Source organism: Pristiophorus japonicus, chromosome 22 (genome assembly GCF_044704955.1).
Source record: "Pristiophorus japonicus isolate sPriJap1 chromosome 22, sPriJap1.hap1, whole genome shotgun sequence".
Taxonomy (NCBI): Eukaryota; Metazoa; Chordata; class Chondrichthyes; family Pristiophoridae; genus Pristiophorus; species Pristiophorus japonicus.
In genome coordinates, this window is record NC_091998.1 from 3426064 (window position 1) to 3452550 (window position 26487).

General features: G+C 47.5%; 2 protein-coding genes across 3 annotated transcripts in view; one reads left to right on the forward strand and one right to left on the reverse strand.

Moving 5' to 3' along the window:
* LOC139234816 (protein transport protein Sec24C-like) overlaps nucleotides 1-6133 on the reverse strand; it is an 85939-nt gene extending 79806 nt beyond the window's left edge. For both annotated transcript variants that reach the window (XM_070865519.1, XM_070865517.1), the window contains exon 1: nucleotides 6011-6133. The gene's annotated coding sequence lies outside the window, so the exon portion shown is untranslated. The remainder of the gene's footprint in view (nucleotides 1-6010) is intronic.
* A 6778-nt stretch (nucleotides 6134-12911) lies between these two features.
* synpo2lb (synaptopodin 2-like b) overlaps nucleotides 12912-26487 on the forward strand; it is a 41240-nt gene continuing 27664 nt past the window's right edge. The window contains exon 1 of the mRNA XM_070865520.1: nucleotides 12912-13215. Within this exon, the coding sequence (XP_070721621.1) occupies nucleotides 13111-13215 (105 nt within the window). The 5' untranslated portion in view covers nucleotides 12912-13110. The remainder of the gene's footprint in view (nucleotides 13216-26487) is intronic.

Sequence of the window (26487 nt, forward strand, 5' to 3'; positions counted from 1 at the left end):
CAGCATTGAGGCCACCTTTTTAATCAGAAAGACAATGGACTGGAGATTTACTGCATGCAATCTGAAGTAATGTATACAGTTATCTCCTTGGGGACTGTACCAATTACTAAACTGAATAAATTCATTGGTAAAGTGCAGAATAGCTTACTCCTCTGGGAAATCCTTGTGACTCGCCTTGTTATTCTACTTCACAGTTACCCATAGGACATTTGGTTTCAAACCGGTTTTTCAAACTTTCAAGTCACAAAAAATTGAAAATAGGGATTTAAATGCTCAACAGAAAACAAGCAACTATGTACCCAGCTTTTCCGAGTACAAACGGTTTAAAACATTTAAAGAACACATTTCACAGGCCAAACCCGACTGAAGGAGACAGAAAATATCGGCAAGTCCAGACATGAGCCAGAGCGGAGAACCGAGGAGTTAAGTTTGACACAACTTGTGTACCTGAGCCAAGACACTCAGAAATTGAGCTGTGACGCAAGCACTGAAGGACTATGCCCCATACAGCAGGATGGGTCACAGGGCAATGCGAGCGATGTACACATACACGGCAGTCTTGCAGCTTTCCGTTCAGTCACCATTTTGCTCATCACATGTTCTGAGTGTCTTTATTTCAGTCACACTGCATTTGCTGACTCTCAGGAAGCTCCACACAGAGTGAAGCATTGTGGCGTGCTCCTAAAACCAACCACACTGCTTCAGCAGAAGATGGATTGAATGCATGTGTCGTACAAGACAGGGGCTTGGGGCAGGGAGATCTCCAGGTAGGAGCGATGTGGACAAACTTAACATAAGAACACAAGAAATAGGAGCAGGAGTAGGCCCTATGGCCCCTCGAGCCTGCTCCGCCATTCAATAAGATCATGGCTGATCATCGACCTCAACTCCACTTTCCCGACTGATCCCCAAAGACTCCAAAAATCTATCGATCTCAGCCTTGAATATATTCAGAGACTGAGCCTCCTCAGCCCTCTGGGGCAGAGAATTCCAAAGATTCACAACCGTCCGAGTGAAGAAATTCCTCCTCATCTCTGTCTTAAATGGCCGACCCCTTATCCTGAGACTGTACCCCCTGTTTCGAGACACTCCAACCCGGGGGAAACATCCTCCCTGCATCTTCCCTGTCAATCCCCCTCAGAATCTTGTATGTCTCAATGAGATCACATCTCACTCTTCTAAACACCAGAGAGTATCGGCCCATTCTACACAATCTCTCATCCTAAAACAGCCCTCTCACCCCAGGAATCAATCTGTTGAACCTCCGTTGTACCGTCTCCAAGGCAAGTATATCCTTCCTTAGATAAGGAGACCAAACGGTACACAGTACTCCAGGTGTGGTCTCACCAGGGCCCTGTACAATTGTAGCCAGACTTCCTTGCTCTAAAACTCCAAGCCCTTTGCAATAAAGGACAACATGCCATTTGCCTTCCTTATTGCTTCCTGTACCTGCACACTCGCTTTCTGTGTTTCTTGCACAAGGGACACCCAAATCTCTCTGAACACTAATATTTAAACGTTTCTCACCATTTAAAAATATTCTGTTTTTCTATTCTTCCTACCAAAGTGAATAACCTCACAGTTCCCCACATGATACTCTATCTTGCATTGTTGATGAATCCTGACCTACAGCTGCACAAGCTCCTGTGGTCTTGCCATAAATACCGAGGTCCGCTTCAATTAGAACATTCTGGAAGACGAACTGCATGGCCACATCTTGGGAATATTGTCGAGGAACAACCCCAGCATGGAACTGACTTTGCAGCCAACTCCAAGTACATGAATATTTTTTCCTGCAGTTTCGGAACAGTTTTGATGGATACAAATCCCAAACCAAGGAGTTGGACAACTTTACCCAAAATGGACTCTGTCCTAAGTTTGCTGGGCCTGGATGCTAAACGATAAAACAAACTGTGAGCATCAATCTTCCCATCCAACGTTAGAAAGATTTCCAGTGTCCAGCTCAAACTTAATCTCTGCTACTTGTGCACTTGGCCACCAGAATTTAGGCAAACCACCAACATAATTCTAATTCGGAACTGGAAAAACTCACTCAAGCCTTTTTACGGTTGCAACAACAGAGGTTGTGATCAGGGCGGCAAGGCAGTCTTCAGCTGATCGAGAGCTGTGAACTCTGGAGCACAAAGGTGAAGCTGATACCATTGCCACCGAGGCCAATAATAAGCAAACGGATGCCAAACCAAGACTCACGCACATGTCCCATCTGTGAGCTTACCCCACACAGGGAGCTTCACGTGAAAAAAAGGTACTCAAAAGTTGTACCTGTGCAATGAAAAGATGAGCAGATTACTACAAACGGATTAATCTCATCTCCAAATGACCCTGTGGCCTGATCTCACATTTTGGTGACACAGCTTCTCAGATAGAACATATTAGTCCAGTCTGCTCAAAATCATTAGCCAAATTTACAACTTTCACTGCTGTGCTGAGAAATTACCCCATTCAGTCAATGCAAGTTTGATTTGGGCGCATTTATTTCTCTTGCAGTCTATCGGTTTGGGTTCCAAGAAATAATTTATCTCAAACTCAGAAAGCAGAAGCGCAGAGTTCCAGATTTCTATCATCCTTTGTGTCAAAAAGCGCTTCCTGATTGGTCTTCTAACTGGTCTAGCGCTAATTTTAAAATCAAGTTCCCTTGTCCCCCACCTGAGGAAATAGTTTCTCTGTATCTACCCTATCAAACACTTTCAACATTTTAAACACCTCGATCAGATCACCCCTCAATCTTCTAAACACCAGGGAATACAATCACAATACAAGTTCATGCAACCTGTCCTCATAATTTAATACTCCAAGCCCCTGATGTAATTTTATGTCACGTCAACCATAAAGAATAGTGACAGTTCGAAGGGACAGAGCCAAATTGGTAGACAGCAATAGGCCGGGAAGAGGAAGTACCGACAGCTTGGTGAAAAGTCAAAACCAAAAAGACGAGAGCATTCGTGGAAACAAGTCAGAGGACACAGCAGAAAGAGTATACAGTACTTCAGTACGATTGATATTACGCAATGAGACTGCTTCGCAACAAACTGTGACTCACGATACAAATCAGAGAGCCAGAGCCACAGCAAGATCACAAAAATTAAGTCTTGATCCTTTTAATAAACACATCTCCGGCATGCAACTACTAAATCACCTCATCCTTTGCACTTTGAACTCAGTGGGACTCGGGAGTACAAATGTCATTCCAACAGGAGCATGTGTCACATCCTTTCATGTTCCACGGTTGATAAAGTGAGGGCACACAACAATTAGCTGTAACTGCAATTACATGTTTCTGATGATCACTACGATAAGCGCAGAGCATGGACTGTTTAATCATCTTCCGTATGATCCGGCAAGCCAACAAGTACTGATTCATTTCAAGACTAATGCTCTAAAGGGCCATATGATTTAAATGAAGATATAATTCTTTTTGAAAATTATATTCTTTGAGATATTTAAAATGAATTACAACTAGCTAGCGAAGATAGTACAAAATATGAAAAATCCAAATGGAAATCTCCGCTCAAAGGGGCAGTTCAGGCATGGAATAGCCGGCACAGGCTCAACCTGCCGAATAACCCTCTTCTGTGCTGTAACCATTCTGTGACTCTTATGAGTTTGCACATACAAAACAGAGGCTTTGACTATACAGAGTTCAATCTTGGTAGTCCAAAAAGGTATACTTTGAGAGAGAAAAAATCATAAACTATGAACAACTTGCACTTCACTCAGAGGGGGCGCACCGGATAGGAGTTGGGAAGAGAGTTCGGAAAAGATAGCGAAATCGGTGCGTTCGGAGGAGGCGTTTGAAAGTGAAGAGACAAGTGGCAAAACAGCAGGGTTTAGGAAGAGAATTCCAGAGTGCAGGATATGGTGACTGGAGGCTCTGCCACCAATGGTACAGGGGAGAGCAGAGGATAAGTGGGGGCATAGGGCTGGAGGAGATTGCGGAGGTGGGGTGCAGTGCGACCAAAGTAAGACAGACGTTTTAAAATCAATATGCTGCAGGACATAGAACTAATGCAGGTCAAAGGTCAGCAGTGATAGGCAAGTGTGACAGAATGTGGGAGAAATTTTGGGGGAGCAAATAAGTCAAGGCCAAAGGCAGCAAAGGGGGTAAAGTTCAGACAGCATTTCCCAAGGAGAAAAAGATGGTGTGAATGTGGGGTTTGAAGGTCAGCTCAAGGTCAAATAGGCACCATGGAGAGATGGAGAATTTTTTTACGCAGTGAGTTGTTGTGATCGGGAACGCGCTGCCTTAAAGGGCGTTGGGAGCAGATTCAATAGTAACTTTCAAAAGGGAATTGAATAAATACTTGAAAAGGAAAAATTTGCAGGGCTATGGGGAAGGAGAAGGGGAGTGGGACTAATTGGATCGCTCTTCGAAAGGGCCACCCCAGGCACAATGGTCCAAATGGCCTCTTTCTGTGCTTTATGATTCTATGAAGACTGTGCACTGGCAGTTCAGCTTAAGTGAGCAGTCGGAAGCAGGGATAAAACTAGGGACCAAGGTGCGAAGTGGGAACCAAGAGGACTGCTTTGCTTTTGCCAATTCCGAGCTAGAAAGTTCTGGCTCATCCACAATTTCAGATCAGACAAGAAATCAGTTTAAATCCAGGCTGGAGGCAGAGACAAAAAGCTGTGCATCGTCAGTGTGCAAATGAAAATTATTTCTAGTGCGGAAATGCTACAGCAACTTTTAGGTCGGTTATCTATTTGTTCCCAAACCCGTCACTTAAAATGACAGAATTCCTGCTGGAATATAAATATTCTGAAAACACTCGCAATTTACAGGACGAGTGCTCACGGGAAAGGACCAAACAGCCGTGGATTTACAGGGGCTGTGCCATCAGCGTTCTCGGATTGCTGACATTTTAGTGTAAAATCAGGAAGGTCGAGCGCATCACCAGGCCTGGGTTATTTCGAGACTCTGGAACTGGCAACACTTGGGCGCACCACACAACAGGATGAACCAGCTTCACAACAGAATTCACCAGCCGGCAATCTTAAAACTCTCAGCACGGCAAACTGAGCAAATTACAACACCGAACTCTCACCATGGTTTTCCAACAGCTGACCATTTTACTAATTTGAAAGAAAAAATGTGTAATTTTATAGTGAACTAATCAGAAACAAAACATTATTTGCTTTCTTTTTACAAACATGTGCGCTGTGCAACAAAAAAAAAACGCACGTTAAACCGATAAGTTGCATTTCAATATATATGTCAGCTGTGGCTCAGTGGGTAAAACCCTCGCCTCCGGGTCAGAGGGTTGTGAACCCCACTCCAGAGACTTGACCACCATAAATCGAGGCTGACACTCCCGGTGCAGTGCTGAGGGAGTGCCGCACTGTCGGAGGTGCCGTCTTTCAGATGAGACGTTAAACCGAGGCCCCGTCTGCCCTCTCGGGTGGACGTAAAAGATCCCACGGCCAATGTTGCCGCAATCGGGGGGTCCCGCGCAGGCCGCTCACCAGCTGCTGCCGCGGGAAGTGACCGCGCAGTGAATTTAAAGCGACAGTGCCCGTGGCGGTATTTTAAAGAGCCGGGAGGCGGGGAGTTCTCCCCGGTTCCTGGTCCAATATTTATCCCTCAATCAACAATGCAACAGGTTGGTCACGGTCACACTGCTGAGTGTGGGAGCTTGCTGTGCGCACATTGGCTGCCGTGTTTCCCCACAGTACAGCAGGGACCACCCTCCAGAGCTGCCTCAGTGGGACATCAGGTGGTCGGGAAAGGCGCTATAGAAATGCAAGTCTTCCTTTCGCTGCAGGCGCCGAGAGCGGGGCCTGGGTCACAGCCCGCAGCCCGCAGCCCGGGGAGAGCGGGGTGCGGGGGAGAGTGTGTCCCGGGGAGCGGCCCGATTTACCTCAGCGCGGAAAACAAAGCCCCGGGCCGGGGAGCGGGCCTGGGGCCTAGAGCGGGGAGCGGGGCCTAGAGCGGGGAGCAGGGCCCGGGCCCGGGCCTCTCCCTGTCCCTCCCCCCTGGGCCGCCCGCCCTCACCTCCCCGTCTCCTCTCTCTCTCTCTCTCTCTCCGCCGCTGCCACGTCCGCCTCCAGCGAGCCTCTTCCTTCGGCCTCACGCACGGCCCGACGTGATGACCTACGTGAGGACGCCCGCCATCAACGTCATCGCGCACAACAAACCCCGTCGTCCCCCGGATGTCGCGCAGCCGCAGTGCGCGCGCCGAGCTTCCCCCGCCGCCGCTTCGCTTTGTGGCTGCGGAGGTGAAAGGTGAAAGGTCGAGGCGGGCCTGGGTCATCCAGGGGTCGGCCCCTCGCCCTCTCACTGCCCATTTCGGGCCGGCGGGCGTCCCTGCTGATTGATGGGACGATTCACCAATCGGATTTCAGAGTGGGCTGTCAATCAGCTGCTTTGGTCCAATCCGAGCAGCGCAGAGGGGCGGGACCAACACCGACGCTTTGCAGCGAGGGGAGCCGCAGTGACGACATTGCCTGGGCATGTTCCTTGTGTCTGTGGCTCCCACTCACTGCCTCACATCGCACTCAGTCCCAGAGAGGGATCTCACACCATGTCCACTCACCCCTCACAATACCATCAGCACACAAGGAGGCCAGTCGGCCCATTCGTCCCATTCGGCCCACTCCCCTTGAGAAATTCGGCAGAAAAAGTGCACATTTTACCTTCAAAGTTAAAGCAAAATTAGTGTGACTCGAAATAAGGATTAGGAGCCGGAGTTGGCCATTCGAGCCTGTTCTGCCATGCAACATGATTCGAACATAAGAAATAGGAGCAGGAGCAGGCCATACGGCCCCTCGAGTCTGCTCTGCTATTCAATAAGATCATGGTTGATCCGATCATGGACTCAGCTCCACTTCTCCGCCCACTCCCCGTAACCCCTTATTCCTTATCATTTAAGAAACTGTCTATTTCTGTCTTAAATTTATTCATGTCCCAGCTTCCACAGCTCTCTGAGGCAGCGAATTCCACAGATTTACAACCCTCTGAGAGAAGAAATGTCTCCTCATCATAGTTTTAAATGGGCAGGCCCTTATTCTAAGATCATGCCCTCTAGTTCTAATCTCCCCATCAGTGGAAACATTCTCTCTGCATCTACCATGTCAAACCTCCTCATAATCTTATACGTTTTGATAAGATCACCTCTCATTCTTCTGAATTCCAATGAGTAGAGGCCCAACCTACTCAACCTTTCCTCATAAGTCAACCCCCTCATCTCCGGAATCAATCTCGTGAACCTTCTCTGAACTGCCTCCAAAGCAAGTATATCCTGTTGTAAATACGGAAACCAAAACTGCACGCAGTATTCCAGGTGTGGCCTCACCAATACCCTGTATAACTGTAGCAAGACTTCCCTGATTTTATACTCCATCCACTTTGCAATAAAGGCCAAGCTACCATTGGCCTTCCTGATCACTTGCTGTATCTGCATACTCACCTTTTGTGTTTCATGCACAAGTACCCCCAGGTCCCGCTGTACTGCAGCACTTTGCAATCTTTCTCTATTTAAATAATAATTTGCTCTTTGATTTTTTTCTGCCAAAGTGCATGACCTCACACTTCCCAACATTATACTCCATCTGCCAAATTTTTGCCCACTCACTTAGCCTGTCTATGTCCTTTTGCAGATTTTTGTGCCCTCCTCACACATTGCTTTTCTTCCCATCATTGTATCGTCAGCAAACTTGGATACGTTACACTCAGTCCCTTCTTCCATGTTGTTAACAAAGATTGTAAATAGTTGGGGTCCCAGCACTGATCCCTGCGGCACCCCACTAGTTACTGATTGCCAACCTGAGAATGAACCATTTATCCCGACTCTCTGTTTTCTGTTAGTTAGCCAATCCTCTATCCATGCTAATATATTACCCCCAGCCCTGTAAACTTTTATCTTGTGCAGTAATCTTTTATGTGGCACTTATCGAATGCCTTCTGGAAATCCAAATACACCACATCCACTGGTTCCCCTTTATCCACCCTGTTCATTACATCCTCAAAGAATTCCAGCAAATTTGTCAAACATGACTTCCCCTTCATAAATCCATGCTGACTCTGCCTGACCGAATTTTGCTTTTACAAATGTTATGCTGCTGCTTCTTTAATAATGGACTCCAACATTTTTCCAACCACAGCTGTTAGGCTAACTGGTCTATAGTTTCCTGCGTTTTGTCTGCCTCTTTTTTTAAATAGGGGCGTTACATTTGCAGTTTTCCAATCTGCTGGGACCTCCCCAGAATCCAGAGAATTTTGGAAAATTACAACCAATGCATCCACAATACCTGCCTTCTGTTAAAACCCTTGGATGCAAGTCATCAGGTCCAGGGGATTTATCTGCCTTTAGTGCCATTATCTTACTGATCTTCTACCTCTTGTAGATTCACTTGCGTAAGACCACTATGAGCAGAGGCTAATTGGGTCATAACCCTTGTCCAATATAGTCCTGTTGAGTGAAAATAACTATTATTGGAGAGCTCAGCTCTTGTGATTGAAATGATCCCTGGCTTCAAGCTGATGGTACTCTGAGTCGGAAGACTGTGAGTTCAAGTCCGACTCAAGGCCTTGAGCACATGAATTAGCCTGCCAATTCAGTGCAGTAATGAGCGGGTGCTGCATCTGTCATCCAGTTTTGCAACAGGTCATTACAGATTCCAGTTTATCCGATATGAAGGGGTTACTAAACCTGGGCACCCGCTCTCCTCCCCCTTTACCAAACACATTGTCACCAAGAGCCTTTTCGCTCTCCTTTACTGAAAGACTTGATTTCTATAGCGCTTTTCGCAACCTCAGGACATCTCATAGTGCTTTACAGCCAAATAGTTTTGAAATGTTATCACCGTTGTTGGTTTAAGGTCTCATCAGAAGTTGGCACCTCCGACAGTGCAGCGCTCCCTCAGTACTGCCCCTCCAACAGTGCAGCACTTCCTCAGTACTGCCCCTCCGACAGTGCAGCGCTCCCTCAGTACTGCCTCTCTGACAGTGCGGCACTCCCTCAGTACTGCCCCTCCGACAGTGCGGCACTCCCTCAGTACTGCCCCTCCGACAGTGCAGCACTCCCTCAGTACTGCCCCTCCAACAATGCAGCACTCCCTCAGTACTGCCCCTCTGACAGTGTGATGCTCTCTCAGTATTGCCCCTCAGACAGTGCGGCACTCTCTCAGTACTGCCCCTCCGACAATGCGGCGCTCTCTCAGTACTGCCTCCCCAACAGTGCGGCACTCCCTCAGTACTGCCCCTCCGACAGTGCAGCGCTCCCTCAGTATTGCCCCTCCAATAGGGCAGCACTCCCTCAGTACAGCACATGAGGGTCAGCCTGGAATATGTGCTGAAGTTTCTAGAGTGAGACAAAAAATTTATTTCTAGACAAATAAATAGATAACATCGATAGCTTGTGTGTGCTACTTTGCCTGCGATTAGTTTATATGTACAACATGTTTCAGGAAATTTTGGACATCATTCGAGACAGAAATAGAGGACGGAGCCTACAGGGTGATTACACAGCTTGTCTCACTGATAGTGCTCAGTGACTGGCGGCACTGGTACTGGCTAATCAGTCACATTTTGCGGGGACAGTGGAAGATTAATTTGGGAAATAGTTGACTGACATTTGAGTGACATGATACAGGGCTTTGTGCACTCGACAACATTAGGGTTCAGTCCTGGCCTGTCTCCAGAGAGGAGCAGCCTGGACAATGCACTCTCACACCATTGGGGTTGGAACATGCCCAGTGTGTTATCAAAGCTAGTTTGAAAAGTGTTCAAGAGTCCCTGGTGTTGACTTAAATGTTTAGTGCATGCTGCATTCCCACCCAGGCTATACATTTAAAAGTTCCTGTGCGATGATCTATTTAAACACAACAATAAATTGTATTTATATAACGCCTTTAATGTAGTAACACGTCCCAAGGCGCTTCGCAGGAGTATTATCAGATAAAAAAATACAGGTGCGGAGCTTGCTTCTGGGCAGAATCATTGCAATTCAAGACAGACAGTGTAAGCTAGGTGCTAGACCTTGAGCAAAATTAAAACAGTCTCTTTATACCTTAGCAGGAATATCAATTTTAATTCACAATTTGACAGCAAGTACTTCTTTTCTGATTGAATTTATTTTACAATGAAACATACTTGGTGATTTAGACCTGAAAATGTTAGCTTTGAAATAATAGACTTAAAATTCTGGACCTAAATCAGAAAAGAGGAGGAGAATGTGGAGCTTGAAATATGTTTCAACAGTTCCCCATTTCAGACATGGCCCCAATGGAATTGCTCTGCAACAAGAGAGCCAGCAGGTGGCGCCACACTCACCACACAAACAAGAGGTGACTAAACCAACTTGCCGACAGGTGAAGGCATTCCTGCAACAGGTAGAAGATCAAACAGTTTGCACTGGAGCCTTTGGCTCAGTGGGAGTATCCCTGCCTCTGAGTCAGGAGGTGCAGGGTTCAAACCCTGTGGCAGACAATCCTGAAGACTGGAGCTTCAGCTTGGAATTTTGGGCTGCTGCCCAGTGGAATCCTTGGGTCCGGTGGGTATGGTTGGCCAACCCCCTGGTCTGTCTGAGCCCAGAAAACCCTCCCACCCAAGAGGACTAACCCTATCATGGTTAAGGCCATGGAAGAAGTATTCACATTGTGGCGTGTCAGGTTGTTCATCAGCCTGTGAATCCTTCCATTGCACATTCATCTCTCCAAGAGAAGAGTGTGAAGATATGAAGAAACAAACTTACTCTATTATAGAGCCTTTAAAATCAAGGCACTTCACAGGAAGGGGTGAAAAATTCAGACCCTGATGAATTGGGAGGAGCTTGGGGAGTTGACCAAAGGTGAGGTGCGGAAGGTATGTTTTGTGGAGGGTTTTGAAGGTGAGGAGGGATGAAGTGTGGCAGAAACAATTCCAGAAAGTGGGCAGTGATTCTGCAAAGCTCTGTCAAGAATGTTTGAGATTGATAGCAGAGGAAGGGATGGACACACAGTGATGAGGGCAAGTTTTGATGTAAGGTGAACAAGTTGGGATCTGGGGGAAACAAGAGCATGAACGGAATTATAGAGCAGGTGAAGATTTTGAAGTCCATGTGTTGTAGGATGGGGAGCCAGTGGAATTTGGCTGGGATGCAGGTGAGCATGGGTGGGGGGGGCGGGGGGGTCTGGATGTGAAAACACCAAAAATGGGTTCTATGAATATTTACATCAGCTGCAACCATTCTGTCACATATTTTAATATTTTCAAGGGATGTGGGCATCGCTGGCAAGGCCGGCATTTATTGCCCACTCCTAGTTGCCTTGAGAAGGTGGTGGTGGGCAGCCTTCTTGAACCGCTGCAGTCCGTGTGGTGAAGGTGCTTTCATGATTGCGTTAGGTGAGGAATTCCAGGATACTGACCCAGCAACGATTAAGAAATGGTGATACATTTCCAAATCACGATGTGTGACACAGAGCTCAATATTTACAACGTAAGACAATCTGCATTTAAATAGTGCCCTTCACATGGTCGTAGAGCTTTAAGGAACTGACAATATCCCCACTCCTAATCTTGCTGATGTTATGGAGGTGTCGGCTGTGACTCAGTTGGTAGCACTCTCGCCACTGAGTCGGAAGATCATGAGTCCCACTCCAGAGGTTTGAGCACAAAAATCTCCAGCACAATGCTGAGGGAGTGCTGCACTGTCGGAGGTGCCGTCTTTCAGATGAGATGTAAAACCGAGGCCGTGTCTGATCTCTCAGGAGGATGTAAAAGATCCCATGGCACTATTTCGAAGAAGAGCAGAGGAGTTATCCCCGGTGTCCTGGTCAGTCTATATGTATCCCTCAACCAACACGTCAAAAACAGATTATGTGGTCATCATCATATTGGTGTTTGTGGGAACTTGCTATGCACAAATTTTCTGCTGCATTTCCTACATTACAACAGCTTTGTGACGTCCCAAGGTCGTGAAAGAAAAGAAAGACTTGCATTTATATAGCACCTTTCAAGGCCACCAGACGTCTCAAAGCCTTTTGGAGTGTAGTCACTGTTGTAATGTGGGAAAGGCGGCAGCCAACTTGCGCACAGCAAGCTACCACACACAGAAATGTCCCAGAAACAGCAATGTGATAATGACCAGATAATCTGTTTCAGTGATGTTGATTGAGTGATAAATATTGGTCCCAGGACACCAAGAATAACTCCCCTGCTCTTCTTCAAAATAGTGCCATGGGATCTTTTACATCCACCTGACAGAGCAGACGGGGCCTCGGTTTAACGTTTCATCTGAAAGACGGCACCTCCGACAGTGTGTGCTCCCTCAGCACTGCACTGGGAGTGTCAGCTTAGATTTGTGTGCTCATGTCCCTGGTGTGGGACTTGAACCCACAATCTTTTGACTCAGAGGCGAAGGTGCTACCCACTGAGCCACGGCTGACACTGACAGGCGCTATAGAAATGTAAGTCTTTCTTTTTCGTATAATGGAATGACAGACACGTTGTGCAGTAGCAGCGTGCAGGCAGTGCTTTGCATTTCTGAGTTGCTGGGGTTGTTGTGGCTGTTGGCACAGTCAGTGCATGACGTGTCTGCAATGAATAAATATTATTTTTCACAACCAAAGCTAAATCTTGCAATAAATCAAAATAAAAACGATATCTGAATCAATCAGCAATCCATATTGTTCCTTCAGGAATCAATTCTTGCAATAATCGAATACCCTGAACTATCTTCTCGCCGTGAAGTTGCTCAGAGACAGAATCCAGCGCTGAGCAGCTCTCCCCATTGATCTCACACCCCAGGCATGTGCCTTTGGAAATGAGGTTATTGTTCCTGTGACATTGCACATAAAACAAACACGGCTCTTGAGAAGAGTTTGAGAGCGTTCTGTTCATCATTCATTCCCAGTTTCCTTTTGAATCTTTCCACAGCGGGGTTGTGAGATTGACACAACATGTGCTGAAATCTGGCCCTTCACCAAGTCTGCATCGAGCCCCAGATGCGACTCCGGCAGTGTTAACCAGGCAGGGACTGGAGCCGAGTGGCTCACACTTACCTCCCGGAGCCTGCAGCCAGCCCTGCCCGCACCGCGATGTGAATGATGGCGAGGGTCGGGGCGCTGGAGAGGTCCCAGGGTCTCACCGTTTGCTGAAGGACGCCAGGAGAAGCCATGGGCACCGGGGAAGAGGCGCTCGTCACCCTCGGCGGCGGGGCTCCCTGGGGCTTCAGGCTTCAGGGAGGGTCCCACCAGCACAAGCCGCTCCAAGTCTCCAAGGTAGGACAGCACCGCGACCCCTGAAACCCGGTCACAGAGAGCGCCCCCCCGCCCTCCCCCAGAGAGAGACTCCAGAGAGAGAGAGAGCCCTCACCCAGAGAGAGCCCGCAGAGATCCCCTTCCCCTCCAGAGAGAGACCCCACCCAGAGAGAGCCCGCAGAGAGAGACCCAGAGATCCCCTTCCCCTCCAGAGAGAGACCCCACCCAAAGAGAAAGCTATTATTCAGAGGAAGCCCCCTCCCCAACTCATAGAGAGACCCCCAGAGAGAGAAAGAGAGACCCCCCCCTTCCCCAGAGCAGGACTCACAGGTAAAATTAACAGCAAGAGCCCCTGTCTCCCCAATTCCCCAATGACCAGCTGTAAGTTAGGGGCCAGGTGACAGGGTCACCCCATTCCTGGTTCTATTAGTGCCGTCCACTGTGCCTGGCCTGGCCAGTTTGAAGGGTAATTGGCTCAGGTCCTGATCAACCGGTTTATAGTTTTCCCAACTTGATCTCAAACTACCCGGGAAAAAAAACGAAAAGTCGAACTTCGAAGATCTGTAGATAAACGAAGTGTAACTTTGAAGAGCAGCGGGTGCGAACAGGGGGTGTTTTTTCCAAGAGCAGGACACTCAGGATCTCACACACATCGGATCGTTTTACACGGCTGGAGAATTGATAGCTAACGCTCAGACAGCACATGTGGCAGCGACACTCGCATTCCTCTCCCTCCTGCTCCTGTGCATTTCTAGCAGGGGTCTTTAACCTTTATTATTCAGGATTGTAGCTTTAAGTCGATCGATTGCATCAAATTCTTTTGGATATATTTCAATGGAATAATTTCTAAACCTGATCGCCGTGTCTGGTGAACATTCACAAACCTGGTGAGGAGGAGTCCTGGTGTGGAAACAGTTCAATGTCACATTGAATTCATCTGCATACCAGCAAAGTTAAACCCCACTGGTGGCCAGAACTGCAGACCTCAATGTGAAGGAGTTCAGGTTCCGAAAGACCCACAGAGTCCAACAGGGCAACAATGGACCATTCGAGAATAATAGTAAAAAAAAATTTTCATAGCTCCTATTTTTCTACATTATAACAGTGACTACACTTCAAAAAATACTTAATTGGCTGTAAATCACTTTGGGACGTCCTGAGGTTGTGAAAGGCGCTATATAAATGCCAGTCTTCCTTTATGATGCAATCACATCAACTGTCTTCATGGCCTGCCCAACCCGCAGAGGTACAGCTAACCTGTCCCTTTGAGGCTTGCTTACCCCCTGTGATCGAGTGATCAAAATAGATCTGGTGTCAATGAGTGTCAGCTGTGGCTCAGTGGGCAGCACTGTCACCTCTCAGTCAGAAGGTTGTGGGTTCAACAACAACAACTTGATGCACCTTTAACATAGTAAAAAATCGCAAGGAGCTTCACAGGAGTGTTATGAGACAAAAAATTTGACACCAAGCCACATAAGGAGAAATTAGGGCAGGTGACCAAAAAGCTTGGTCAAAGAGGTATGTTTTCAGGAGCATCTTGAAGGAGGAAAGAGATGTAGAGAGGTGGAGAGGTTTAGGCAGGGAGTTCCAGAGCTTGGGTTCCAGGCAACAGAAGGCACAGCCACCGATAGTGGAATGATTATAATCAGGGATGCTCAGGTGGGCAGTAGAGGAGCGCAGACATCTCGGGAGGTTGTGGGGCTGGAGGTGATTACAGAGATAGGGAGGGGTGTGGCCATGGAGGGATTTGTAAACAAGGATGAGAATTTTGAAATCGAGGCATTGCTTATCCGGGAGCCAATCAGCAAGCACAGGGGTCAAGCTCCACTCCAGAAACTTGAACTGACACTAGGCTGACACTCCACTGCAGTACTGGGGGAGTGCTGCACTGTCGGAGGTGCTGTCTTTCAGATGAGACGTTAAACCGAGGCCCCATCTGCTCTCTCAGTTGGATGTCAAAGATCCCATGGCACTATTTTGAAGAAGAGCAGACAAGTTATCCCTGGTGTCCTGGCAACATTTCTCCCTCGATCAACATCACTAAAACAGATTATCTGGTCATATTGCTGTTTGTGGGAGCTTGCTGTGTTCAAATTGGCTGCCATGTTTCCTGCATTACAACAATGATTGCACTCCAAAAGTACTTCATTGGATGTATTTGCCTTGAGATGTCTTGGTCATAAAAGGCGCTATATAAATACAAGTCTTTCTTTTTATTATTATTGTTGGAAGTTTGTGTAGCTTGGATTCTCTCCCTGGGGATAGGCCAGGTTAATTCAAGGTCAAAAAACAAATAGAACGATTGACAACTTAAGTAATTTCTTATAACAAAGTATGTTCATTTTCTCACATTGTTAGGAATATTGCTTATAGATGCTAACAGAGACAGTTACACCCCTGCTCATAAAACCCAATCATTTCTGATCCCATTATTCAGATCTGTACTCAAACACACACTCATTCACAGAGCCGGCACAGGCATGATGGGCCGAATGGCCTCTGTCTGTGCTGCATCATTCTATGAATCTAAATGATCGGGTTCTTCATCCTCCCACATTACAACAGTGACTACACTTCAAAAGTAATTCATTGGCTATTAAACACTTTGGGACGTCCGATGGTCGTGAAAGGCGCTATATAAATGCAAGTCTTTCTTTCATTTTTCCTGTCCTTGTTCTTCCTCAGAAGTGTGATTGACGGTAAAACTGTTTGCTGCAATTGTACGAACATTGGAAAGTGAGCTGAAACAGAGCAAATACAGTGAACTGCACACAAATAAAAGGGGAGATTATGACATGTATATGAGGTGACAATTTATGTGCACAAGTACCCAGTCCGCTGGTGCCACGACGACTGACCTTTCAGAATTGCGAGGTAAACAGTCTTGGCCACTGGCAGATTGTGGAAATAGCTGACAAATTTCTGACACATTTGTAAAAACACTTACAAATCTATGCTAACTTCTAATTAAAGATCTCTTTGACCAATTCTGCTTCATTGTCAATCTCTCACTAAATATCATAATGTCCATTTAAAGTTATAGTGAGTACTGACAAAGCTGCAGGAACTGTAGCCTTGTGTTTTGGGAATCACAGAATAGGATTGGGATTGAGAAGAAAATTCATCTTTTTCTAAGGTTAGGACTAGGAGTAGCAGAGAGGACTACAATTAATCATTGCAGGAAAAGAGGGTGGGGAAGTGTGGGGAGGAGCAGGGATGGGAGAACATTTTCTGGGAAAATTGGTGAAAACATTCTCAGCGGAATTTGTAGTCTTGAAATTGCAGCAATCATTGGCCTTGGTGTACCTTTAGGATTTGGGATAGCAATAGTTGAAGCTAAGACTGATTGAAGTTGCAGTCACTCTCCTTACAGAGAAGGCTTGAGTCTGGTGTGCAATAGATTAAAGCTTAGGAAACATTTTTAGGCCCATTGTACTCTGGAAATATGGCGTGTAGTAGTTTCATTTATTTCGGCACTTTTCACAAGTTAGTTGATTGTTTACAAAAGCCGCCTTGTTTCGGAGACTGAGTTGAGGACAACAATCACTTTGCACTGGCCTTGGGTAACCCAGCCATGAAAACTGTCGCCCTGGTATAGAGTTAGTTGATGAAAAGCAGAAATAGCAGCTTGGTTTGGGGATACAGGTTTGGAAAAGCAGCAGTATAAGCCTTGCTTTGGTTAAAATTAGGACGAACAGAGATGCTCAACTAGTTTTATGAGTCAGCCTTGTTTTGGCCATCAGGATTATGATCAGTGGAAACTGTTGCTTTGTCCATATATGTGATCCTGGAACTCGTCATTAAAATATGATTCTCTTGATGGAAGGCACATGTCACAAAGCGAACTCCAAATTAAATTGAAATAATTGGTAATGAGGTCTCATGTGCTATTTTTCAAACCTACTTTTCCTATGAAATACAAGAATTAAAGGGCATTTTGCAAAGTGGCATGAATATAAAATCTGTGAACTCATCATTGGTATATTTGTGCGTCAGTTGTCAGCTCCAGATTCGTGCTTCTGTTAGCTGGCAGTGCTGATTGTTTTGAAGGTTACTTTGTTGGCACCTGTCCTTGCTGTCATGTTGAGTGGAATGTTTGAGTGCAGCAGAGGATCACAATAGCAAACCACCTCAGCACCTTGCTGCACACTGCAGGCTCCATTGGTTGGCTTAGCAAGCACCAATGAACATTATAGCACTGTTTTCCTTTGGAAATTAGGATGAGGGTCCCTGGGAATGTGTTGTTATTTCAGAAGGTTCTACACACAAACAATAGTTTGTAAACTGCGGTCCTCAACAACTAGTCTCACTCAGAAAGGTTAACGCAAGTTGGTGTGGGAAATGAAAACCTCCACGACTCTGCACGGTTCGGGACTGAGGCACATTGTTGGAACAGAAAGCTTTCTTCGCAACTACATTTGAAATATCTTAGCTGATGTTAGCAAAGAGAGTTAAACATGGTGTGTGTGTGGGGTGGGGGAAACTCCCCCAGTCACTCAGACAATGAATAGCTGAGAAATGCAGAGTAGGAAAGTTTCATTCAATCCTTGGTCTGGGCTGCGTAAGCTGATGTCAGCATGACCGGTATTTTGGGCACAGCATTCGGTCTCAGTACTCGGGGTAGCGAGGGAACAATAAGGATCATATGTGAAGCATAAACATTCACCTTCAACATTCACTCCCTCCACCACCGGCGCACCGTGGCTGCAGTGACTACCATCTACAAGATGCACTGCAGCAACTCGCCAAGGCTTCTTCGGCAGCACCTCCCAAACCCACGACCTCTACCACTTAGAAGGACAAGTTGCATAAGAAGTCACACACCACCCTGACTTGGAAATATATCGGCCGTTCCTTCATCATCGCTGGGTCAAAATCCTGGAATTCCCTCTCTAACAGCTCTGTGGGAGCACCTTCACCACACGGATTGCAGCGGTTCAAGAAGGCGGCTCATCACCACCTTCTCAAGGGCAATTAGGGATGGGCAATAAATGCTGGCCTTGCTGGCGATGCCCACATCCCAGGAATAAATTAGCAAAAAGGCTCGGGTGTGGACAGGATCAGCTCTGGGATGATGCTCCGTGTAGTTGAGTAGGTGGCTGATGTGCACATTGAAGAATTACTCTTGTCATCAGACGGTGCATGCCATCTGAAGTGTGACAGACCAAGAGTGCATATGTAATAATAGTATCGATAGACAAACATTGATACATGTATATATTTATATGTTAACAGTGTGGCAAACAATTTTATCACCGGAAATTGTTGAAAAGCTAGACTATGAATTTAGAGGCTACATATCACTGTAAATTTCATTCTGCTCCCTGCTCTCAGCAACAATATTTATATAACGCCTTTAATGTAGTAAAACGTCCTAAGGGCGCTTTCAGGTACTTATCCAATTCCATTTAGAAAGCCACGATTGAGTCTGCCTCCACCACTGATATGTCCTTACTATACAGTATAAATGCACACGAGGCCCATACTTGAGAGAAGGTCACTCTGTGACCAATTACCTTTATTACCAAGACCTCAAGTGATGAAGGTGGGTGGAGCTTCTCCTTTTATACCTGAAAGTCCAGGTTAGGAGTGTCTCCCACAAGTTCACCCCCTTGTGGTCAGTGTACAACTGAGGTCAGCTTATACATGGGTTACAATGATAGTTGAATACATGACATCACCTCCCCCCAAAGTCTTATTGGGATCACAGGTTAAGTGTCTCTGGTGATTTACGCTCCCTTGCAGAGCGCCTGAGTTGGGGCTCCGGTTGTTGGGTGCTGGCCTGAGTGTCTGCTGTTTGCGGTGCCTCAGGCCTGTCCGGACTGCCCACAGTGACTGGGCTCTCCTCCACTTGGTTCCAGTGTTCGGTCACCTGTGGTGGAGTAAACTCTACGTCGTGTTCTTCCTCTGCTTCTTCTATGAGGTTGCTGAACCTCCTTTTAGTTTGATCCACGTGTTTGCAGCAGATTTGTCCATTGGTAAGTTTAACTACCAAAACCCTATTCCCCTCTTTGGCAATCACACTGCCTGAAAGTCACTTGGGCCCTGCAGCATAATTAAGGACAAAAACATCGCGCCCTCGCATTCCTGTCATGGTAATCACATTGTGACTGACGCCTGCTCTCAACAATTTCTTTCATAGTAGGGTGTATAAGGGATAACCTGGTTTTGAGTGTCCTTTTAATTAGCAGCTCTGCGGGTGGAACCCCTGTGAGCGTGTGTAGTCAGGATCTATTGGCCAACAGGAGGCGTGTTAAGCGGCTTTGTAGGGAACCCCCTTGGATTCTGAGCATCCCCTGTTTGATTATCTGCACTGCTCGTTCCACCTGACCGTTTGAGGCCGGCTTGAACGGTGCCGTTCTGACATGGTTGATTCCATTGTCTGCCATGAAGTCCTGGAATTCAGTGCTTGTGAAGCACAGGCCATTGTCGCTGACCAAGACATCCGATAGACCATGGGTGGCGAACATTGCCCATAGAGTTTCTACCGTGGCAGAGGATGTGCTTGAATTTAAAATGGCATACTCAATCCATTAGGAGTAGGCGTTTACTACAACCAGAAACATTTTTCCCATGAAAGGACCTGCGTAGTCCACATGGATGCGTGACCATGGCTTGGTGGGCCAGGACCAGGGGCTAAGGGGGGCTTCCCTGGGTGCGTTACCCAGCTGAGCATACGTGTTGCACCTGCGAACACAAAGTTCCAGATCTGCGTCTATCCCTGGCCACCAAACGTGTGACCTGGCAATTGCCTTCATCATGACAATGCCCGGGTGCTCATTGTGAAGTTTGCTGATAAACACCTCTCTGCCCATCTGGGGCATGACTACTCGGTTTCCCCACAGTAGGCAATCGGCCTGAATTGAGAGTTCATCCTTGCGCCTATGAAATGGTTTAAATTCCTCAGGATATGCCCCATACGTGGCTGCCCAGTCCCCATTCAGGACACATTTCTTAACTAAAGACAGTAGCGGGTCTTTATTTATCCAGACTTTAATCTGACGGGCTGTCACGGGTGAGCCTTCGCTTTCAAAAGCTTCAACAGCCATGACCATCTCAGCATCATGCTCAGTTGCCCCCTCAGTGGTGGCTAGTGAGAGCCTGCTGAGTGCATCGGCACAGTTTTCGGTGCCCGGTCTGTGTCGAATTGTGTAGTCATAGGCGGCTAACCTAAGTGCCCACCTCTGTATGCGGGCCGATGCATTCGCATTTATGGCCTTGTTGTCGGCCAAAAGGGATGTTAGGGGTTTGTGATCTGTCTCCAGCTCAAATTTCCTGCCAAACTGGTAATGGTGCATTTTTTTTACTGCATATACACATGCTAGCGCCTCCTTTTCTACCATCCCGTAGTCCCTTTCTGCCTGGGACAGACTTCTGGAGGCATAAACTACCGGCTGTAACTGACCATTGGCATTCACATGCTGCAACACACACCCGACCGCATAGGACGTACGCATCACACGTTAACACAAGTTTCTTACAAGGGTCATATAACGGTAACAGTTTGTTGGAGCATAACAAGTTGCGTGCTCTATCAAAAGCCCTTTCCTGGCTGTCCCCCGAGACCCAATCACGACCTTTGCGTAGGAGCACATGTAGCGGCTCTAACAGCATGCTCAATTTGGGAAGAAAGTTACCAAAATAGTTCAGGAGCCCCAGGAACGAACGCAGCTCCGTCGTGTTACGGGGTCTGGGTGCTCTCTGGATCGCTTCCATTTTGGACGCAGTGGGTCTGATCCTGTCTGCTGCTACCCTCCTCCCCAGGAATTCTACCTCTGGAGCTAGGAAGACGCACTTCGCCTTTTTCAGTTGCAGCCCTACCCGGTCCAGTCTGCGTAGCACCTCCTCCAGGTTGCGGAGGTGTTCTTCAGTATCGCGACCCGTGACGAGAATGTCGTCTTGAAAAACCACCGTCCTTGGAATTGACTTGAGGAGGCTTTCCATATTTTGCTGAAAGATCGCGGCGGCCGAACGAATCCCGAACGGACATCTGTTATACTCAAACAACCCCTTGTGTGTCGTGATGGTGGTCAGCTTCTTCGACTCACTTGCCAGCTCCTGGGTCATGTAAGCTGAGGTCAGGTCCAATTTTTTTAAAAGTTTGCCACCGGATAGCGTCGCAAAAAGGTCCTCCGCTCTCGGTAGCGGGTACTGGTCTTGGAGTGACATCCGATTGATGGTGGCCTTGTAATCGCCACATATCCTGACTGGCACAATCGGGCTCGCCCAGTCACTGAATTCGACTGGTGAGATGATGCCTTCCCTCAGCAGGCGGTCCAATTCGCATTCTATCTATTCCCGCATCACGTACGGCACCGCTCTGGCCTTGTGGTGTACTGGCCTGGCGTCCGGGTTTATGTGAATCACTACCTTGGTCCCCATGAAAATGCCGATGCAGGGTTGAAATAATGAGTCAAATTTGTCCAGGACCTGTGAGCATGATACTCGCTCCACAGAAGAAATTGCATTGACATCGCCCCATTTCCAGTTCATAACAGCAAGCCAACTCCTCCCCAGTAGTGCGGGACCATCCCCTGGGACAATCCAGAGTGGCAATCTGTTCTCCGAATCTTTGTGGGTCACAACTACCGTGGCGCTGCCAAGCACTGGAATGATCTTCTTTGTATATGTCCGTAGCTGTGCATCAATCGGCAATAATTTTGGCCTCCTGGCCTTGGACACCCACAACCTTTCGAACTGTTTGATACTCATCAGGGACTGGCTGGCCCCCGTGTCTAGCTCCATTAATGCTGGGATGCCACTGAGGAGCACTTTTATTATTATCGGTGGCGCCCTGGTGTATGAACTGTATATGTGTTCCACATGAACTCGCTGAACTTCAGCTTCCAGCAATTTCCCCCACTATTCATTTGGCCTCGTAGGGCTTACATCGGGCCCGTACTCCTTGTACATCGACCTGGCTGCAGGCTTCCTGCACATATGCGCCAAGTGACCGTTGACATTGCAGTTTCTGCAGGTATATTGCTGATATCTGCAAGCTCTGGCTGGGTGTTTGCCTCCACACCTCCAGAATGAGCTAGAGGCCCCGTTGTTGGAAACAAAAGGTCCATTGCCAGTCGATTGTCTCTGACTGTCTCTGTAACTGTCCTTAAGCGCACCATTAACAGGTGTTGATGGCCCCATTACTGGCCGCATTGTCCATTGCTGTGGCATGAATTGCCGTTCAGCTAGCCATTGTTTCTGTTGAATTCCCCCTTTGGGTTCGACTACATGCTCGGGCATGTCCGATTGCCCTTTTCTGCCGAGAGAACTGTGTGCCGCGTTAACAATGTTGACTCCCTGGTCGTTTGCCACATTTGAGCCAAGACTTTTGTCATACATCATTCTGGTCTCTTCCTCCCCTGAGATAAATGTCTGGGCTATCAGAGCCACCGCTTCCAAGGTCAAGTCTTTGGTCTCAATCAGTTTCCTGAAAACCCCAGCGTGCCCGATGCCCTCAATAAAAAAAGTCTCGCAGCATCTCCGCTCTGCATGCATCTGGGAACTTACATAGGCTCGCCAGTCGCTGGAGGTCTGCGACGAAGTCAGGAATGCTTTGCCCTTCTCGCCGCCGGTGCATGTAAAACCGGTGTCTCACCATGTGCATGCTGCTCACCGGTTTAAAGTGTTCCCTGATCAACTTACTGAGCTCTTCGAACATCTTGTCCGCCGGCTTCTCTGGCGTTCGAAGGTCCTTCATCAGGGAGTACGTTCTGGATCCACAAACCGTCAGGAGATGAGTCCCTGCGTTTGTCGGCCGAATCCTGTCTCAACCATCCCTTAGTGACAAAACTTTGCTGTAGTCTCTCAATAAAGTCATCCCAATCATCACCAACACAGTACCTCTCTTCTGTGCTGCTTGTGGCCATGCTCGCGTGGTTTAAATCCCAGTTTCTCGTCGCCAATGATATGTCCTTACGATACAGTATAAATGCACACGAGGCCCATACTTGAGAGAAGGTCACTCTGTGACCAGTTACCTTTATTACCAAGACCTCAAGTGATGAAGGTGGGTGGAGCTTCCCCTTTTATACCTGAAAGTCCAGGTTAGGAGTGTCTCCCACAAGCTCACCCCGTCAGTGTTCTCAAGGTGTACAACTTAGGTCAGCTTATACATGGGTTACAATGATAGTTGAATACATGACACACACCCTCTCAGGCAGCGCATTCCAGATCCTAACCACTCGCTGTGTAAAAGTTTTTCTTCATGTCGCCTTTGGTTCTTCTGCCAATCACCTTAAATCTGTGTCCTCTGGTTCTCGACCCGACTGCCAATGGGAACAATTTCTCTCTATCTACTCGGTCTCGACCCCTCATGATTTACAGACTGAAACTAAAAGGCAAACAGAATCATTTTATTATATCATAAACCATGGGGCAAATTTCACCATCTGGCAGGTCAGCCGATTGGCCGCTCATTGCGGAACCCGCCCGATTCTCAGCCTATTGACACCAATCGGATGGGTTCTATTCCAGGCGGTCGATTTACTCTCCCAGATTATTACCCAGGTGGGGCAGGTGAAAGTCACCCAATGTGTGCCGTCCGGAACCATGAAATTACACCTGTTCACATCACCGACCAGAACTATATTTAGTTAAACTGAACACAAGCTCATGACATCTGGCACTTCATCTGTCCCAAGTGTGTCCTCATGCATTCGGTATGCAGTGACTCACTAGCTCAGTGATGAGACAGGTATGGGAACACTGCTGCAAGTCTGTAGTTGGACCAAAGAAACCAAAGTCTAGCATTAAATGACCACATGACACAAGTGCTTTCTCGGTTACTCCCAATCCTAAATTGTAAGTCAAAAGTTTATTTTGTTTCTCATTTATTCAGCAAACAAATATGATAAAGAATTTGACATTAGGAAGGCTCCCACAATACAAATATATTTTCTTTAATACAGGCAAATCCATTCTTTGCTTCATAAGAAATGAATCATTTTCATCAGTGCCATTTAAATCCTTGTTTGACTAAATTCTGAAAGTTCCCCTATCCCAGAGTAAACATGGAGACACTGATTGCCACGGGATCCAGATTAACCCTTCTTGTACTGGAACCATGCAATCTGCATCACATCAAATGCATCAGAATACTTATGATAAAGACTGAGTTGGGATTGTCCCCGTAGCGACACCAGCCCAGGGCAACGAGACACTGCCCTGGGCACCGAGACACCACCCAGGGCACCGAGACACCACCCAGGGCACCGAGACACCGCCCAGGGCACCGAGATATTGCCCAGGGCACCGAGACACCGCCCAGGGCACCGAGACACTGCCCAGGGCACCGAGACACCACCCAGGGCACCGAGACACCGCCCAGGGCACCGAGATATTGCCCAGGGTACCGAGACACCACCCAGGGCACCAAGATATTGCCCAGGGCACCGAGACACCGCCCAGGGCACCGAGACACCGCCCAGGGCACCGAGATATTGCCCAGGGCACCGAGACACTGCCCAGCACACCAATGATACTGCCCAGCACACGGAGATAGTGCCCAGCACACCGAGATAGTGCCCAGCACACCAAGATATTGCCGAGCACACCGAGATATTGCCCACAACACCAAGATACTGCTGAGCCCACCGAGACACTGCCCAGCACACCGAGACACTGCTTAACAAACACACCGAGATATTGCCCACAACACCAAGATACTGCTCAGCCCACCGAGACACTGCCCAGCACACCGAGACACTGCCCAGCACACCGAGCTATTGCCCACAACACCGAGACACCGCCCAGGGCACCGAAAAAAATACCCAGGGCACCGAGACACCGCCCAGGGCACCGAGACACTGCCCAGGGCACCGAGATATTACCCAGGGCACTGAGACACCGCCCAGGGCACCGAGACACTGTCCAGGGCACCGAGATATTACCCAGGGCACTGAGACACCGCCCAGGGCACCGAGACACTGCCCAGAACACTGAGATATTGCCCACAACACCGAAATAGTGCCCAGCACACCGAGATATTGCCCACAACACTGAGATAGTGCCCAGCGCACTGAGATACTGCCCAGGACCAGCACATACTCCAAATCACTTCACTTTCTTCCACTTGCCCATTCCCAATGAGTCACTGGTGAAGCAGGCAAAGATGTTCTGGAGAAGACCTCTTGCACAACCCAAGTCTAGTTGCTGATGATCCAGCCAAGCATTAGTGGTAACACTCATCTCCAGATGTTGGATACCTCACTTGCTGTTGGAGGAGGATAGAGTAGATTAGGGACAAGAGAGGGAACAGAAATAAATCAAATACAAAAGACAATGCATTGATATGCAAGTCTTGATAGTTTTGTGACATCTAATCACTATTATTAAAGGTCGAACTCCACTACAATTTCCCTCTATTTAAAAAACCCTGAATTCTTGGCAGCCCTTTAAATCGAGGGGATGTGTTTCTGACAACTAAGCATCACCTCAGCAGTAATTTCAGGAATGTTACTGGCTGGAAGTTTGGTGAAACGGAGAAAGCAACAAGTTCTTTACAGGCTGAATAAAAACTCAAAACAACGCTGAGGGAAGATTGACCCTGAGTTTCTGTTGCAGATTAACTGAAGCTGATCATTAATTAAGAGCTTTAATTAAATTACAGACTGTCATTAAGTGTGATGTGATTGAAGGGACCAGTTTTCATCAAAGTTATAGTTGAGGGAATACAATCCCCCAAAACACCACCACCAATCCTGTGGTCTACAAATGGAATTTGCTTTGTTCACACCAGAAACCATTGGCCCTGTATAGTGAACCCACCTCCCCTGGCATTGCTCATGGTGAGTTGGATGATAGTTGATTTGATCAGGATCATTCTAACATGAAATGCACATTATTATTTTGTTGTTAAGGTAACATTGTCTTCCTTTAAATCCACAAAGTCTAATTGCTGTTAAGTAAACAAGGGTAAGATCATTTAGAGTTCAATTGCTGTTTGGTGAGGAGCTTTCCAAATTGGAACATTTTTATAAATGTCAGGCCCAGGGTCAGTGACAGGTTTTACAAACATAAACCTGTGAAAGGATGAGAGAGCAACCATGAGGCCCATATGGCTGCCTCCGCCAGCCAACGGTGCAATCTCTCGCAGCATTCCCTCCTACCCGAACCACGCTATCCACGGGAGAGGTGAAAAAGAGCCTGCAGCCAATTCCGGAAATTCCGCTCCAACTCCCTAAGACAATGCATGCCAGGTGACCTTACAGAGCGATCACATGGTGCCCACGGGTGCACTTGAAGCATTCTGTGACTGGTGGCAGGGCCAGGTACAGTCTGCTGAATCCACAA